A 17,310-nucleotide genomic window follows, 5' to 3' on the forward strand; every position below is an offset into this window, starting at 1 on the left:
ACAGTTCGTATATCAATGAAGCAATTCACAGATTCACAGTCATTCTCAAAATGTAACACTCATTATTAGTGTTCCCCTATGTTGCATCTTATGTTTGTTTGTTTGTTGTCACAAAATAAATGTTGTTAACCAAAACTTTATCAATCTTGACTTAAACTGAATTTAAGTTTACATTTTATATAATATGCCTCTATATAAGTAAACAATATAATTTACACTTTTTACAATTCAACTTAATATTTTTTATATTTTATTTAATGTAATATATTAGCATTATTTTATTATTTTGAATTTTTAAATGATGTATATTATATTATTTAATATATATATATATATTATTAAAAAATAAAATTAGACATTAAAAGCTTAACTGTTTTGACAACATTTGTCGTTTTAGTTTTATATTTATATTTTATTTTTAATAATTTATATAATATTATTTACATTTGATAATATTTGTTATATATACATTTTTCTTGGAAAATATATATATATATGTGCACATATGTGTGTGTACTATTTTTATAAACTCTCTCTCTCTCTCTATATATATATATATATATATATATATATATATACACAGTATATATATAAAAAATTGTCTCATATTAAACTAAAAAAATATTATTATTTTTTAAGTGGACAAAATGAAAAACGCCATTGTTTTGATAACATTTGCCACTTTAATTTAGATTTATATTGCATTTTTATATAATGTATATTAAATATTTGTTAAAATATATTTGGAAATAAATATATATATATATATGTTTTTTGCCCTTTAGTTTAAAACATTTGCCATTTTTGTTTATATTTATTATATATATATATATATATATATATATAATGATAATATATATATATATATAATGTATATATATATATATGTATATATATTATTTACATTTGTTAAAATATATTTGAAAAAATGTGTGTATTATTATTTATATACTTTTGTAATATAATTTAGACAATTGCATAGAATCTGGTATTAGTGAAATGTTTATTATGTCATTGCAGGAGTCATCCTGTATATTCTGCTGGTGGGATATCCTCCATTTTGGGATGAAGACCAGCACAAGCTCTACCAACAGATCAAAGCCGGGGCTTATGACGTGAGTCCCCTTTTGGTTTCTATCATACAGTACAACTTGTGGAGTCAAAATATAACTGTGTTCCTTTGTTTCCTGTAGTTTCCCTCCCCAGAGTGGGACACGGTTACCCCTGAAGCCAAAAACCTCATCAATCAGATGTTGACCATCAATCCAGGCAAGAGAATCACGGCGCAAGAGGCCCTTAAACACCCGTGGGTCTGTGTGAGTATTACCGGCCACCGACCTGAACTAAATACCAACACACACCAGAATACATATGCTTAAAGTCATTACTTCTGAGAAGTGGTATATTTCAAGCAATGTAAATAGGATCTGTTTTAGTTTTCATATTAACTTTAAGACCCAAACCATTCTTATAATTTGAATCAATAAAATGATTCTCCTGTTTCTCACAGCAACGCTCCACTGTGGCGTCCATGATGCACAGACAGGAAACGGTCGAGTGCCTGAAGAAGTTCAACGCAAGAAGGAAACTCAAGGTCTGCTGATGTCTCTTCTTCAAAGTCATTATGCCTGAAAGTAGATGCATTTCATCTGTTTATGTCTGAAAACCACCGCTTGATTCTTCTGTTTGCCTTACTCTCTTTCTCGCATCTAGGGTGCGATTCTGACCACCATGCTGGTGTCGCGCAATTTCTCAGGTAAGTTCACATCAAGATATTATGTACTAAATCACTAAACCAACTGTTGCATAAACATAGAGCCCAAAAAAGACAAAACCAAAGGCCCGCACAATCACTCGACCAACCCGGACTGTGCTAACTAAACTATTTGACTTCTTAAAGTAGAGGAATAAAAAATTACAAATCAATAAATGAATCTGACTTCTATTCTAAAAGCCTCAACACAAACTCTTATTAACAGTGTTGTTTTAGAATTATTTAATTCTATATAATATTATAGTATATGTTCATATTTTTAATCAGCATTTCCTTTTATATTTTCACATTAAATTTTTTGTAATTTATGTGATTTTGTTATTATTATTTTTTATTATTTTTATTTTTAGTGTTAGTCATTTTAGTACTTAAGTCATTTAGTTATTTTTAGTAGTTGCCCAAGGCAGCATTTCTAATTTTTGTGTTAGGATTTTAAGTTTAAATTTTGCTTCTAATATTTATATATTATTTATTTTATTTCAACTTTATTCCCGCCCCAATTTTTTAAAAAGTTTTAGTTAACACAAACAAAACTGAAAAGGAATTGTTCACCCCAAAATGAAACTTGTGATCACACCAAACTCATATGACTTTTTTAATGCATATAATTATGCAATTTTCATATGTTGCAAGTGAATGGTGACTAGCAGCTCTAATTATTACAAAACATAAAATTATTACAACCATACCATTTGTTTGCTATATTTCACGTCTTCTAAGAGTAAAAAGCTTTTTTCCATATGTGTTCAGAAGTAATATAGTGTATATATAATATATTATGTATACATTATACATATAATGCATTTATTGTGCTTTTTGGATGGTCATCACCATTCACTGTTATTGAGTAAAAAAGAGCAGCATTAACATTCTGTCTGACGTTTTTTGTCTGCGACGTGGGAAAGGAAATCATTCCTCGTTTTGGAAAGACGTAAGGGTGCGCAAATGATGACTGAGTTGTCATTTTTGGGTGTACTCTCCCTTTAAATTATCTACTTAAGTATTTACGCTATTAATAAATCCTGCCTTGTGGCTTGAGGCATCAGACACTTCAGTACAAAAGGAAATCTCGCTGCTAAGGGAACGATACGCAGTTTCTTATCCGACCATTGGATTCGGAGAGCAGCTGGACGTTCGGGCCGTGTCCTGACAGATTGATTCAGAGACGTGTGGTTCTGTAGGAAGCGCGTGGCGTTTGTGAGCAGCGGGCCTCGTATTTTAGATGTTTGTAGCTGTGCCAAATGCTGCTTGTGATAACTGGCGTTTATAATAACATGTGATTTATATCTGCTGTAATGAAGCATCTGCTCTCTCACTTCCCGACACACACACACACACACACACACACACTCTCCCTCGCTCGCACTTCAACAGCAGGCTGGTGGGCGGAAGCAACAGTGTTCCTGTTTGAGGAGCGTTTTAGATGGCCACTCTCTCTCTCCCTCTCTCTCTCTCTCTCTCTCTCTCTCTCTCTCTCTCTCTCTCTCTCTCTCTCTCTCTCTCTCTCTCTCTCTCTTGCTCTCTCCATCAGAGGCTCGTCCCCCGTCCTCTCTCTGCTCTCATTACTGTAATTACCTCATCCCGCGGGGTGACTCAGTGGTAGAGGAGGCGTGGGAGTGTCCGAGCGTCACTCCACACACTTGCCCTCATATGTCATTCCCTTATCCTTTATTCGGCCTTTGATAGGGACATTTTATTTTTTTTATATAGTATATATATGCCCCTTATTCTGTCTTTTTTGGGTGGAGAAATTGAAAATATGTAATCATCACAAAAGTCATAAATAAATCTGCCTTGGCTATTTCATAGTAGAAACAAATAGTAGAGAAATTGTCCATGATTAAAGAAAAAAAGTGGATTGCATTTTTATTTATGTATTTTATATATGTCAAATGATTAAAAAGTTAACTAATTAATCGTGATTAATCGCACCTAACATTTTAAAGTTTTAAACATTTTTGTTTATATTGTAGTAATTTCACATTTAATCTCCAAATTAATGTAGAAACAACATAAAGACAGTAGCGTATATTTTCAATACTTGTTTAATGTAATCTTTTAATGAAAGAAGGCCAGTATCACTGACACCAACACTGCTGCTAATTAATGAAATACATTTTTTCTCAATTTTAGCCGTTAATTATAGGCATTCAGTTATCAAACACTTCACAGTCGTCACTTCATGAATTATAAATTAAATATAGGATTTAATAATCCTTATTAAAGCTACAAAAGTTATTATTAAAGCTAAAAAAGAGCAATCAGTGATTTTTCCTTTTTTTGTTCTTTGATTAACATTAATGACAGACAGCAGCAGGATTATTAGGCTCATTTAACTGTGCTTGTGAGGATACTCGACAAACGGGCATTTTGTCACAGATACGCACCAATACCAATACTCTCTTTTGTGTCTTATTGCACTTGAATGGTTTAAAAGCACTTGTATAAATAAGAGTGTGATCATATAATGTAACGCTTGCCAAAGGATGACAGGAAAAAATGGATGCTATGTTAATTTTGACAGCCCTTATTATATTATTATTTACTTCATAATAATATAATAAAATGCATTCATAATAATATTATTATATGTACATTATTATATCTACTGTATAGATTTTTTGTTTTCTACTATGAAATTGCCAAGTCCAGTTAAGCCAATTATTGTCAACAAATTTTACTTGGTACCTATTTTTTGGTACTTTCTTTTCATGTTTTTATTTTAATTAAAATATTTAGCACTGATTTTATTTATTTATTTATTTTTGACGTGTATCTTTGACTACACGTCGAACATCCATTTAGTAATAAGCAAGTCGGTTTTAATTCAGCAGCTTCTCTGAAGCATACAACTCGTTAGATTTGATTCAAACCAATAACTCAGCGAGTCGTCTTGACTGAATCAGAACCAGCTCACAAAAAGTCACTTGTTCATGAATCGGACTGTACTGTTTGTACTGTACGCTTTTTTGAAAAGCGCAAATGTTGGTGAACATTAGATTGCATATGGATTTATTTCTTGTTTTCTTCATCTCTTGTTTACCTTCTCTCTGTCACTTATTTCCCTCTGTATTTCTACTTCCTTCTCACAACACCGAAACTCCAACCCCCAAATAAATGCTTTGCCGTGGCGTAGATCGGCGCTGGCATAAGTGGCGTTTATTCCCCGCTGATAGGAGAGAGTGGCTCCCCGAAGAGAGCTTGACAAGAAAATGAGCCTTTTCTTTATTCCAGAATGACAGGGGAAAACTCATTATATGATTACTACTGTAATGGACTCTCAGAATCCCTCTCTGGTTGCAGACAGCAGCTTGTGTTTCCAGCTAACTCTCTCCATGCTAACAGACTGTTCTATCCCTTAGTTTCTCTCTCAATGTCATGTCAGTACAGCAGTGGTTCTCAACTGGTGTGCCGTGACCTAAAAGTGTATCTAACTGCGAACGTCAGAGGCCTTATGTCTGTGGTATTTTGGTGTTAATTTGTCTGTCACTTGGCAGAAGATCATTTTCAGCGAATTTGGTATAAATGTTTTACGTCAACTCAGGGTTTGATCTTATGATTAACTCTTCAGTGCGTGTGCCTGAAAGTGTGACATCTGACTTTCTGCTGAAGATTAAGAGATCATTATGAAAAATATCTTGAATTTAAGTTCATTTAAAAGGCAGGAGAAACACTGGAGCTGTCATGAAAGCTTGAGAAGGAAAATATCTGGCTGTATTAATGCAAGTGAATCCACTACATTTATTGAATCAATTTATATAGGTTCACAAATAGCTTAAAAAACAAGTTAAATGGTTTTAAAAAAATCTTTACATATTTTAAAGCTTGTATTTATATATATGCATTTATGTTAATTTTAAATAAAAGTTTAATATCAATTGTCAAAATATATTTGCTATATTGCATCAGATAAATGTCACTTTGCACACAGCTGATTGGCCTATAGGAGTGTGAGTAGTTTCAATCATAGGTCGATTCAGGATTAGTGTCAATTAATGCTTTCATTTTGTTTGTTTCTACGTACATTCATAGTGGGGGTGTTCGATATGACCAAAAACATAATTTTATTTCACAAAAACATTATCTATTATGATTTTTGCTGTAAATAGAGTTGTTATGGTTAGGTTGTTACTTTAGATGCCAATTCTTGATACCAATTTCAATACCGCAGCAAAAGTGAATACTTGCCTAATATTAAGTAAAAAGCTTGAATTAAAAGCAATTATTGAAGTAAACCAGTAATCAGTCAGTATCAACATAAGAACAATTAAACAAATAACAAGCAGAAAAATGGAATAAACCGTTCTTTAGGTTTTTATGTAGATCTAATAGTAGTATTCAAGTGAGAAAATAAATAAATTAATAAATGTAAAATAAAACTGCATAGACTTTACTGTATTAAACTTATATTGATCTTATTAAAACTAAAACATTTATTCAGTCAGTTAATAGTGAAGTAGAAAAATACTTCACAGAATAGTAACTAACTAAATTTTTAGCATTTTGAATCAATTATTGATTGAAACGAGCAATTCATGATTCAAAAATCCATGTTTTAAGATCTATGCATATGAATCAGCAGGATTTGTAATCGATGCATCGAGAAAACAAGTGAATCGTTTTACTCAGCCAAAATAAAACCTTTTCCAGAAGGTTATATGTGTAGCCTTAGTTTTAAAAAAGGTGCTAAAAACAATGCAGAAAAAACGTACCAGGGTAGCCACTAAATCTGGCCTTCTGAAATAGGCTTTTTTGGGGGGTTACTTTTGAGCTTTACGCAATATTGATTCAGTGTTGGCAAAACCAGTTGAGAAGCAGTGGTCTATGGCACGATGGGCATATGTGTGTGTCTGTGTGTGTGTGGCAGTGGGCAGGCAGACCACGGCTCCCTCCTCAGTCTCTGCGGCCGCCGCTGCGGCAGGGGCCACCGCCGGTCTGGTGGAACAAGGTAGCCCTCGTCACATCCATCCATCCATCTTCTCATGATTCACATTCAGCATGGAGCTTGGAGCATGTCACGGTTACAGCGGTCTCGTGTTCAGCACTGCGGACGCCACTGGCTGACTTTAGATCTCTCTTTCTTTATTCCTTCATTTCTCTCTCTTTGTCCTCTCCATCTCTCTGTTTTGCAGGCTTCATAAAGCCCCGTTCACACTGACTGCGGGTCACTTGGTGTAGCTGTATCGTTGATCGTAGTGGGCGTTTGTTCTGCGCAACCAACCAGCCATTGTTTATAACAATCTCATCGCAAATGGAGCAGCTGAAAAATTAGAGTTCAGGAGAGGAACTTTTTTTTTAATCGCAGCAGTGAATAATGCATCACAAGATGATTGCATGATTATAAATGCATGAAACAGAATCGTTCAGAATGCACACAGTTTCTGACACAGTTTGTATTAGATCAACTAGTAGAGAAAGAATTAGAAATGTTTCTTGAGAAGCAAATCAGCATATTAGAATGACAGTGGAGACTGGAGTAATGATGCTGAAAATTCAGCTTTGCATCAGGAATAAATTATATTTTAAAATATATTCATATAGCAAACGGTTATTTTAAATTGTAAAAAAAAGAAGAAAAAAAAGATTTTTGATCAAATGCAGCCTTGGTGAGTATAAGAGACTCATTTCAAAATCATTAAAAGATCTTATCAACCTCAAACTTTTGAACATAAGTGTACCTGAAGTTGTTTTGGATAAAATGCAAATCTAAATGCATTTGGATCGTATAAAACAGTGAAATTACTCACTTTCTATTAGTGGTTGCCGCTCTATTTGCGTGAAGGAAAAACAACGGTAACACTTTACTTAAAGCTTTTATGTATAATGCATTATAAAAGGGTTTTTAATGCATTAAATATACCTTGGCAATTGGCAATAGTTTCTGCTCAAACCAGCTGCTATTAATACAAATGAAAAATTTCTCATCATTTTGTTGCTACAAATCACTATCAGTGTGAACGGCTCACAAAATCATCTATCTTTCCTCTCCTCTGCTGGAAAAGCCAGGTCATATTAGTTTTAAGCAGTCAAGTTGTTGTGGTTTTTTTGACAGTGGGTTTTTGCTGATCTAAAATGGTTTAACTGTTTGGCCAAGATGTTCTACCAGATCAAAACCACGACCCACTAACCATCTAGACCAGCATATGTTAAACTTAGAACAACACATTTCCCCACAGCCAGACTTTATTATGTGCATTATCGTCTTGTTTAAGCTGAACTTTCATTGTCTCTAGTCTCACATGTCCACATCCCTTACGAAAATTAAACAGTTTTACTACAAATAAAACCCAAAAATCATGGTTACTATAGTAAAAAGGTGTATTTTGCTACACTAACCTTAGTTTAACCATGGAATTTGTAGTAAAACTGTTATACAAATGGTAATCAATCTGCCAAAAAACATGGTTACTACACTTTTACCACTATAAAAGCATGGAGTCTAGTGTGACTGCAGATTCGGATAGAAAAAGACCACCTGACTGACAGTGACAAGTGTGATTTAAAGTGGCATTTCAGCAGCTGGTTTTTATTTAGCTGGATTTTCCAACAGGGTCAACATCTATCTCTTCTTATTTCTTTTTTTTTTTTGCACTCTCTCCCTCTCTCTCTCTCTCCACTTGCTCCATCCATCCATGTGCAAATCTGCCATCCTTCAGTCATGTCCCTCCTCATTTCTTCTTCCCTTGGGTTTCTTTTGTGTGTCAGATCTCTTGATTATAGGTTTCTCTCTCTTTCTCTTGCCTGATGACTGAACGTTGCACGAGAGCACACGCATGTCTTGTGATGCAGGAGAAGCCTGATGTGATCCGATCCGAGTGCATGCGTCTCAAACCTGTGTGTTTCGGGAAAGGGGGTTCAATGTCCTTTCAGCATTCAAGTATAGGACACTTTTACTCTTGGCTGATTCCAGCATCTATGCAGCAAGTTTTCAGTGATGGTTAAAGGAATATTATTAGCTTATTTTGAGTTTAATGTCTGTGGACTGCTGTTGATTGCCACAGATAACTTTTACATTATCACTGAGCCCCAAAAGCAAGGTTTTGCCAATCCGGTCCTTGAGGGCCACTGTCCTGCAGAGTTTACCTCCAACCCCGATCAAACACACCTGAACAACAAGCTAGTCGAGGTCTACAGAGTTACAGGTGAGTTTGAACAGGGTTTGAGCTCTTCTCTGCAGGGCATTTGTCCTCCAGGACCGGATTTGGGGAACCCTGCCCTAAAGGGATATGGTGATGGAAAAAAATATGAGATGTGAGGAGAGTCAATGGCTTTGCGTTTGCTTGCAAATGTTTTGTGCTCCTCCGAGAAAGTTTCTCTGGGGAACACATCAGTTTTGTGAGAGACAAAGATTCTTGGGGGAACACAATGCAATGCAATGCAATGCAAAAGTTACTCGGCAGAAACAAAAGTTTTGCAAGGGAACACAACGTGGCACGCAAAAGTTTTGTGAGGGAACGCAAAGTTTCTCGGGGGAATGCAAAAGTTTTGCACAGGAACATAAAAGCATTGAGATATATTTTTTTCTTCCCATCTCATATTTTTTCCATCACCATAAGGGCAGTTTAACGGCTCCATACATTTTTATTAAATATTTAAATTAAAAAAATTATGGATTTTTTTTTTTTTGCTTTAATTTATTCACACTTGAGTTTTTTTTTTGGGGGGGGGGGGTAAAGTCAACAGCTGCAGATACAATCCATATACATTATATTGAAATTAACCTGGTATACATGGTGCATTTTCAAATATAATAATACCTTGTGGTCCATTTATACTTGAGATTTTTGAATTTAGTTTGGATGTAAAGCATCTGTAACACAACGGTTTAAATATAGTGCATTAGCAGTCGGAATTATTAATTTTGATAATTTTTATCTGTTTTGTAGAATCTTTTTTTCCCCACAGATGCCCATCTCCCCGTCTACTCCACGTCTTCGCTGTTTTTGTGTGTGTCTCAGAGGTTTTAGGTGAATCGGGTTTATTGCCACCTCTAGGTGTCACTGCAATTGTGTCATGGAGGAAAAGGCTTGATAATGGCACAACATGGCAAAGATAAAGATTTGAAACTCAAACCAAAGATGGAAAGTTAACCTTTGTTATATGGCGGATAAGAAACACACATTTGAACCCCCTACCCTCGTCCAGACAAACACACTCCAGATCATGAACCAGTACAGATCTCTCTCTCTCTTAATCTATTCTTTCTTAATCTCTCCTTCTCTCCATTCCTCTCTGCCTCTAACATTTGTGTCAAGGTAAGATTCTCACTCTTTTTCTCTCTCTCTCTCTCTCAACCCTCCCCTCCACACAACACCTTCTTCTCATCTGCACGGATTAATAAAGTCGGGGACTTTAGCTCCATAGAAACGCTAAGAATATTTCTTTCGTCTTGTCAAGGCAGCAAAGATTAAAAGTTCACATAGGATTTGCTGGCTCCATTTCATTTGATTTCCTTTTAGTGATGTGAAGTTGTCAATGACAGTTTTTATTGACTTTGACAATCTTTAACATCCTCACTTGTGGCAGGAATAGCATTTTATGGTAACAGGTGTTCGCCACCTCATGAAGTAAATATTTGAACGTATCATGCTTACACTGCACTGTGTGTGTGTGTGTGTGTGTGTGGGTGGGTTTATTTAGCTGTACTTTGGAAATAAAAGTGTCCCAGAAGTGCACTAAATTTGACTAAACCTACCTTTGGGAGGTTATTAAAAGGGTTTATAAATAAAGTGAATAATATACATTACCATTAAAAATGTAATAAGTTTGTTGTACTTTTATTCAGCAAGGATGCATTAAATTGATAGAAAGTCACAGTAAAATTGCTTAATATTTCTATTTCAAAGAAATAATGCTCATTTGAACTTTCTGTTCACCAAATAATCCTGACAATTGACACAGTTTCCACAAAAATTATAAAGTAGCACAACTGTTTTCAACATTGATAGTAATAAGAAAGATTTCTTGAGCATATCAGAATGATTTCTGAAGGATCATGTGACACTGAAGACTGGAGTAATGATGCGGAAAATTCAGCTTTGATCACAGGAATAAATTACATTTTATATATTTGCATAGAAAAAAGTCATTTTAAATTATAATAATATTTTAAAATGTACTGCATTTGTGATCAAATAAATGCAGCCTTGGTGAGTAGAAGAGACTTTTAAAAACATTTTTAAAAATCTATTTTTAATAAACGGTAATGTAAATGTTTTGGGTTGTTTTTTTTTTCATTCTAAAAATTGAAAAAAATTCTATTTTAGGGGTTGAATTAGAGTTTAGGTTAGGCTTACACTGCAAAAAAATATTTTATCAATATTTTTGTCTTGATTTAATGTAAAAAAAAATCTTAACTTATTACCTAAATATCTATTTTTATGTTTATTTTTATTTATACTTGTATCTTGTTTTAAACCTAAACCTCAGGTAATTTACTTAATCAACAAAAACAAAAAAATCGAAAGTAATTTGGCTTTTCAAGTTTGTTTAATGGATGTTAGGCCTACCTATTAATTTGCATTATATAAAGTAGTGTATATATACAGAAATCTATACTATGCATTTAGCTGTGTAACTGTGTGTGTGTGTGTGTTTGCTTGCACTCTTCTGCACGGGCACCAGCGCATCCCCTTGCGTATGCATGGCAGTCACCGACCCCTCACTCCTCGACGGGATGTTGATTTATTTGACCAGTTTTCGCTCTGGGCCGCACAGTGCATTCGATAACACACTGCACACTTCTGCTCGTGATATGTGTGTGTGTGTGTGTGTGTGTGTACTCATGTAGTGTTTCAGACGCCAGTTTAATCCCCTGGATGTGGGACGGGGGGATTTCCCCAGCTGGCTCGGACAGTTATGTGACATGTTAGGCCGAGCACCATTAGCGCTCCTGTAATGTTGACTGTTGCTCTGTCCCAGCGTGCTGATGTTTGCGTTTCCTCTCTCCACATCTACAGCAGCCAAGAGCCTGCTCAACAAGAAGGCCGATGTCAAGGTAAGACCCCGCTCATTTCCCTTCTCCTCTTCCTTATTCATACCTTTTTCTCTTTCTCTTCGCATTTGCCCAGTTTCCCGTAGAGGAGGGATCCTGAACGTTTCATGTCTATTAATTGGTGGAAGTTTTGATTTGGCGTGTCTGAAGCTGATCTGTGTGTTTGTGTCCGCAGTGTCTGTCTCCATGTTGTGTGTGTTTGTGTCCGCAGTGTCTGTCTCCATGTTGTGTGTGTTTGTGTCCGCAGTGTCTGTCTCCATGTTGTGTGTGTTTGTGTCCGCAGTGTCTGTCTCCATGTTGTGTGTGTTTGTGTCCGAAGTCTCTGTCTCCATGTTCTGTGTGTTTGTGACTCTTCTGCAAGATTAGATTCAAGTGATCTTCAAATAAGATGAGGTAGTGGTGGGTGGTATAATAATCTTGTTTCATAATATAAATAATATTACATTAGTGTCAGTATACTGTAACTGTACACAATATAGCTATTTTTTCCAGAATTTCAATCCAAAAATGTTTTATGAAGTACATAAACGCATACTAATGCCTATTTTGGATAATTCAGTGAATAAAATTTCTGGGTTTTTTTAATTATTTGCAACTCGATGGATGGAAAGCGAAAGATTTTGCATAACAAATGAATGATAAATCTGACAAAACAGCTTTACTTTATGTGACAGTTCAACAATTAAAATTCATTCATGCATTCATTCATTATTTATAATTAGATATAATTATTTATTAATTCAAAACCATAATAATAAGATTGGATGAGCCGCACTTGGAGTAAAATAGCCGAACAACTGAATATTTGTGATGTTGCAACTAGTGTTATTTTAATAATTATATGCTATTTTAGTATTTATTAATATGTTGAATTAGCTTCTATTTTTCTATTTTAATTTTTTTATTAACTTTATTTTGTGCTTTTGTCATTCTTATTTGTTTTTATTTTTTAAATATTTCTATTTTATTAATATTATTAATAATTCTGTTTTAATTTTAGCACAGCTTAAAATTACTTTGTTTCAGTAAATTGCCAAGGCAACATATATATATATATATATATATATATATATATATATATATATATATATATATAAAATGTATACACACGTGACATGAATATAATGTAAACAAAAACATTTATGTTAGATGCGATTAATCTATTTGACAGCACTAGTATATATATATTTTTTTTTTTAATTACTGCTACAGCACTTATATATAATATAAAATTATTATTATTATTATTATTATTATTTAATTCAGCTTTATTTTTAGCTAACAAAAAAACATTTTTAAATGGTTTTAGGTATAGTTGATAGCAACTCTGGTTTTTCGAAATTGCACCATGAACATAATGCAGAATCTTTACCCGTTTTTGTCGTCGCACAGTAAACATGGTCACACCACTCTGCCCAAATAGAAGCTTGGTTTTTCAATAACTTCTAAATCTTATTCCGTTATACCTATATAATTCACCCATTGAGCCTCAGTCATTGTTCTCGTTGTTCGTGATCGCCATCAGTTCCACGGCGCGGTGTGCGTCACACGGCATCAGGTGTACGCGCACAGATGTTGACCTCTGACCTGTAATGAGCTGTTAGAGAGAGTGCACTTGCAGGTTCATTTGTTCTGATAACATATAATCCTCTCAGACAGAGGAAAAAGGTCGGCTTTCACCTCTTATTGCACCGCAGAATTAGAAATGAATCTGTGACTGCTCTCTATTAGGGATTGGATGTGGAGTCTAATCTAGAGAATAATCCCCTCCACTCGCAGCATTAATCATGCGTTACGTAATCTTTTAGCCTGCAAGTTTTTATGAGGCCTAATGCTAAAAAGCTCCCCAAGGAAAATCCTGCGACTCTCTCCTGCGCTGATGCTGCGTTTCTGTAACATTTAGTCCTGAACAAATGAGGATATGTGGGCTGAACTGTCTCAGACATTATGCTTTAAAATTGTTCAGTGTGTTACAGGTCAGTGATCTTGCTTGAACTTTAGCTTCCTCCTATAAGTTTCTCATTCTCTTTCTGGACGTTAATTTTTTCATTTCTGGCTGAACTGTAGAAGTTTTACTACAGTAGTTTTGTACTGACATAGAAAGATATCAAAGAAGTTTGGGGTCAGTTACATTTTTTTTTTTTTATGTTTTTGAATTGAAGTCTTATGTTCACAAAGGCTGCCTTTATTTGATCAAAAATACTATAAAACAGTACTATTGAGAAATGTTACTATAGTTAAAAAAATAGCTGTTTTCTATTGGAATCAGGGCTTGACATGAACACCCGCCAAACTGCCAATGTGTGTGTATTTCAGCAGCGGTGTGTAACACAGTCACTCCTTATAGCCATTTTGGCAGGTTGAATTTTATATACATTTTTCAATTGTAGTCTTTTAAAAAGCCATTTGAAATAATAAACTACCGGTAAGTGCAATGTAGCGTTGTAAAAAAATATCGATTTTTCGATATATATCGATACTGAAGTATCTGAAACGCTTCCGATACTCATTTTCCGCAAAATAGATACACGATACCAGCTGCTCTTTCCCTCTCTCTCATCTCTCCGACAGACACACAAACCCGCCTCTCCTCACTCACTCGTTTATTTTGCTCCGGATGAATATTGTTGGTGTTACAGGGCTTGAATTTCGGCATGGGATTGCACGTATTGTGCATAATTTTACTCATGTTTACTCATGTGTCACATAAACACAGTCAGTTATGTTTTAAGTGAATGTAAACAGTAGAGAAAGAAAACTCATGTGTAATAGTATAATGGATCCGTGCGTCAGGTCTTAAAGTGACAGCAGCCTAATATTCCTGCTGCCAAATTATGAGATAATATTAAAAATATCTATATGGCAGTTTTTTCCCCCAATGGTATCGATGTCAAAATTGTGGCCAGTGAAAATGATGAGTGGCTAGTAACTTTGGAAAACCACTAGCTAGAGTGGCTGGTGAGCAAAAAAGTTCATGTCAAGCCCTGATTGTATATATTTTAAAATATAATTTATTCCTGTGATCAAAGCTGAATTTTCAGCATCATAACTCCAGTCTTCAGTGTCACATGATCCTTCAGAAATCACTCTAATATGCTGATTTGCTGTTCAAGAAACATTTCTTATTATTATCAATGTCGAAAACATTTTTGTGGAATCATAATACATTCTTTGATGAATAGACCGTTCAAAAGAACTTTCTTATTTGAAATCGAAATCTCTTGTAACATAAATGTTTATACTTTAAATTATGATTAATTTAATGCATCCTTGCTGACCCCAAACGTTTGAACGGTATTGTAGTGACCAATATGTCTTGCATTCATATTTTCCTTTGACTCTCTCTCCTCTGACTGCGGTCGAGTCTGAATCCGCTCGGCTCACCGCCCACCATCAGCATTTCTGTCAGACTGTGTTCTCATCCTCAGCTGAGCTCACTTCCTGTCAGCCGCCGAGTGGATCTCATCCACAAGTTCACTCAAAACTGCACCTGCGGCGGGAATCTTTTTTTTCCGAAGCGCTCTCATTATCCGCTCGGGCAGGTGTGATCTTTCATCACCCCGACTGTGCTAATAAGCCACTTTCAGTCTCTCTGCCAATCATTCCATGATTCCTCCTCCCACGCCTCACTTTAGATCCACAATATCATCCCAATCCAGAGTATGAGTGTGAGAAAGCCGGAGGGTGGACCTCCTCGATGGGAATGTGGCTCTCGCTCCAGGAATAGCTGGCGGTTTGAACCCAGGGAACCGGGAGACAGATATAGACCCTTCCACTGCACCTCACTCATTGCTTAGCAACTGGCTTAACACACTCCTCCATTCTGACATTTCTCTCCTTTTTTCTGCGCTCTCGTTTTCTTGCTGTCTTGCCGTTCGTTCTGCAGTGCGATGAAGAGCGTCACCACGGGATGAATTGTGAGGGGAAGCATGGATGATCGTGGTTTAACTCTTAGAGACCCCCACAAACACAGGTTCAGTTCGAAAGAGATACAGATTAATGAAATGGACAGGAAGTAAAAGACGACAATAAATATAGATGGATAAAAATTTAGACCCTTTCAAGTCATAACTATGAATTTGAATCTATCTATCTATCTATCTATCTATCTATCTATCTATCTATCTATCTATCTATCTATCGTTCACTCATTTGTTTGTTCTGTCTATCATTCGTTCATTCTATTGTTTTATCACTTGGTCAGTCTATCTATCGTTTTGTTTGTTTGTTTGTTGGTTCATTCATTTGTTTCTTCATTCTATCGTTTTGTTTTTGTTTGTTCATTCATTCATTTGTTTCTTCATTCTATCTATCGTTTTGTTTGTTTGTTCACTCATTTGTTCATTAAATCTATCAAATGTTTGTTTGTTTGTTGGTTCATTCATTTGTTCATTCTATCTATCTATCTATCTATCATGTTTTTTGGGGGGGTTTTGTTTGGTCATTTATTTGTTTGTTCTGCCTATCGTTTGTTCATTCTATAAATCTATTGTTCGTTCATTCTATCTATCTTTCTATCGGTTAATTCATTCGTGTGTTCTGTCTATCGTTCGTTCATTCTGTCTATCGTTCTATTGTTTGTTTGTTTATTCTATCGTTCTATTGTTTGGTCATTCTGTCATTCTATCATTCATTCTATCTATCGATTTATCGTTTGATCTATTTATCTATTGTTTGTTCGTTCTATCTTCTATCTATCTATTGCTATATTGTTCTTTCTATCTATCATTCTTTCTATCTACCGTTCTTTCTATCTGTCTATCGTTGTATTGTTCTTTCTTTCTATCTATCTATCATTCTTTCTATCTACTGTTCTTTCTATCTATCTGTCTATCGTTGTATTGTTCTTTCTATCTATCATTCTTTCTCTGTCTGTCTGTCAAACCTCTGAAAATAGCCTCATGACTGTAGAGATAGAGGAACGGTTCTGTCAACACCTGCACGGACTCCCATCAGCAGGTTATTAAGATAGGGAAGAGAATGCCGTAAAGGGATAGTTCACTTTGAAATGAATTTTTGATATGTTTTAGCTTACCTCAAGGGCATCCAAGATGTAGGTGTCTTTGTTTCCGCAGTAGTTTCAATTTTTATATTTTTAGGTCAAACCGTTCTTGTCTGTCAGTCATATAATGCAGGTCTATGGTCACCACCTCAAAGAGCATGCACAGAGAAGTCCAAATTAAACATGATTTAATGACTCGTAAATGTAATTACACATTGATGGCCTAAGACACGAAACGAGCGGTTTGTGTGAGAAAACGAACAGTATTTATATCGTTTTTACCTCTTGTAAACACAGCCACGTCCAAGTGATCTGAGGGCGCGGGCGCTTCGGTCTGTGCGTTACAAGAGGAAAAAACGATATAAATAGTTCGTTTTCTCACACAAACCGCTCGTTTCGTGTCTTAGGCCATCAATGTGTACTTACATTTACGAGTCATTAAATCATGTTTAATTTGGACTTCTCTGTGCGTGCTCTTTGAGGTGGTGACCATAGACCTGCATTATATCACTGACAGACAAGAACGGTTTGACCTAAAAA

The 17,310-nt window shown here is 35.2% G+C and overlaps 1 protein-coding gene across 45 annotated transcripts in view; it reads left to right on the forward strand.

Moving 5' to 3' along the window:
- Positions 1-17,310, forward strand: part of LOC130094923 (calcium/calmodulin-dependent protein kinase type II subunit beta) — a 70,640-nt gene that overhangs the window by 33,622 nt on the left and 19,708 nt on the right. For 20 of the 45 annotated variants that reach the window (XM_056261476.1, XM_056261478.1, XM_056261480.1 and 17 more), the window contains exons 9-14: positions 1,021-1,115; positions 1,194-1,316; positions 1,511-1,594; positions 1,714-1,756; positions 6,642-6,722; positions 11,734-11,771. In XM_056261476.1, coding sequence (XP_056117451.1) covers positions 1,021-1,115; positions 1,194-1,316; positions 1,511-1,594; positions 1,714-1,756; positions 6,642-6,722; positions 11,734-11,771 — 464 coding nt within the window. The remainder of the gene's footprint in view (positions 1-1,020; positions 1,116-1,193; positions 1,317-1,510; positions 1,595-1,713; positions 1,757-6,641; positions 6,723-11,733; positions 11,772-17,310) is intronic. The other 25 variants (XM_056261483.1, XM_056261487.1, XM_056261482.1 and 22 more) reach the window with 3 other exon arrangements.

Source organism: Rhinichthys klamathensis, unplaced genomic scaffold (assembly GCF_029890125.1).
Source record: "Rhinichthys klamathensis goyatoka isolate OS25496 unplaced genomic scaffold, OSU_Roscu_1.1 h1tg000183l_1, whole genome shotgun sequence".
Classification (NCBI taxonomy): domain Eukaryota; kingdom Metazoa; phylum Chordata; class Actinopteri; order Cypriniformes; family Leuciscidae; genus Rhinichthys; species Rhinichthys klamathensis.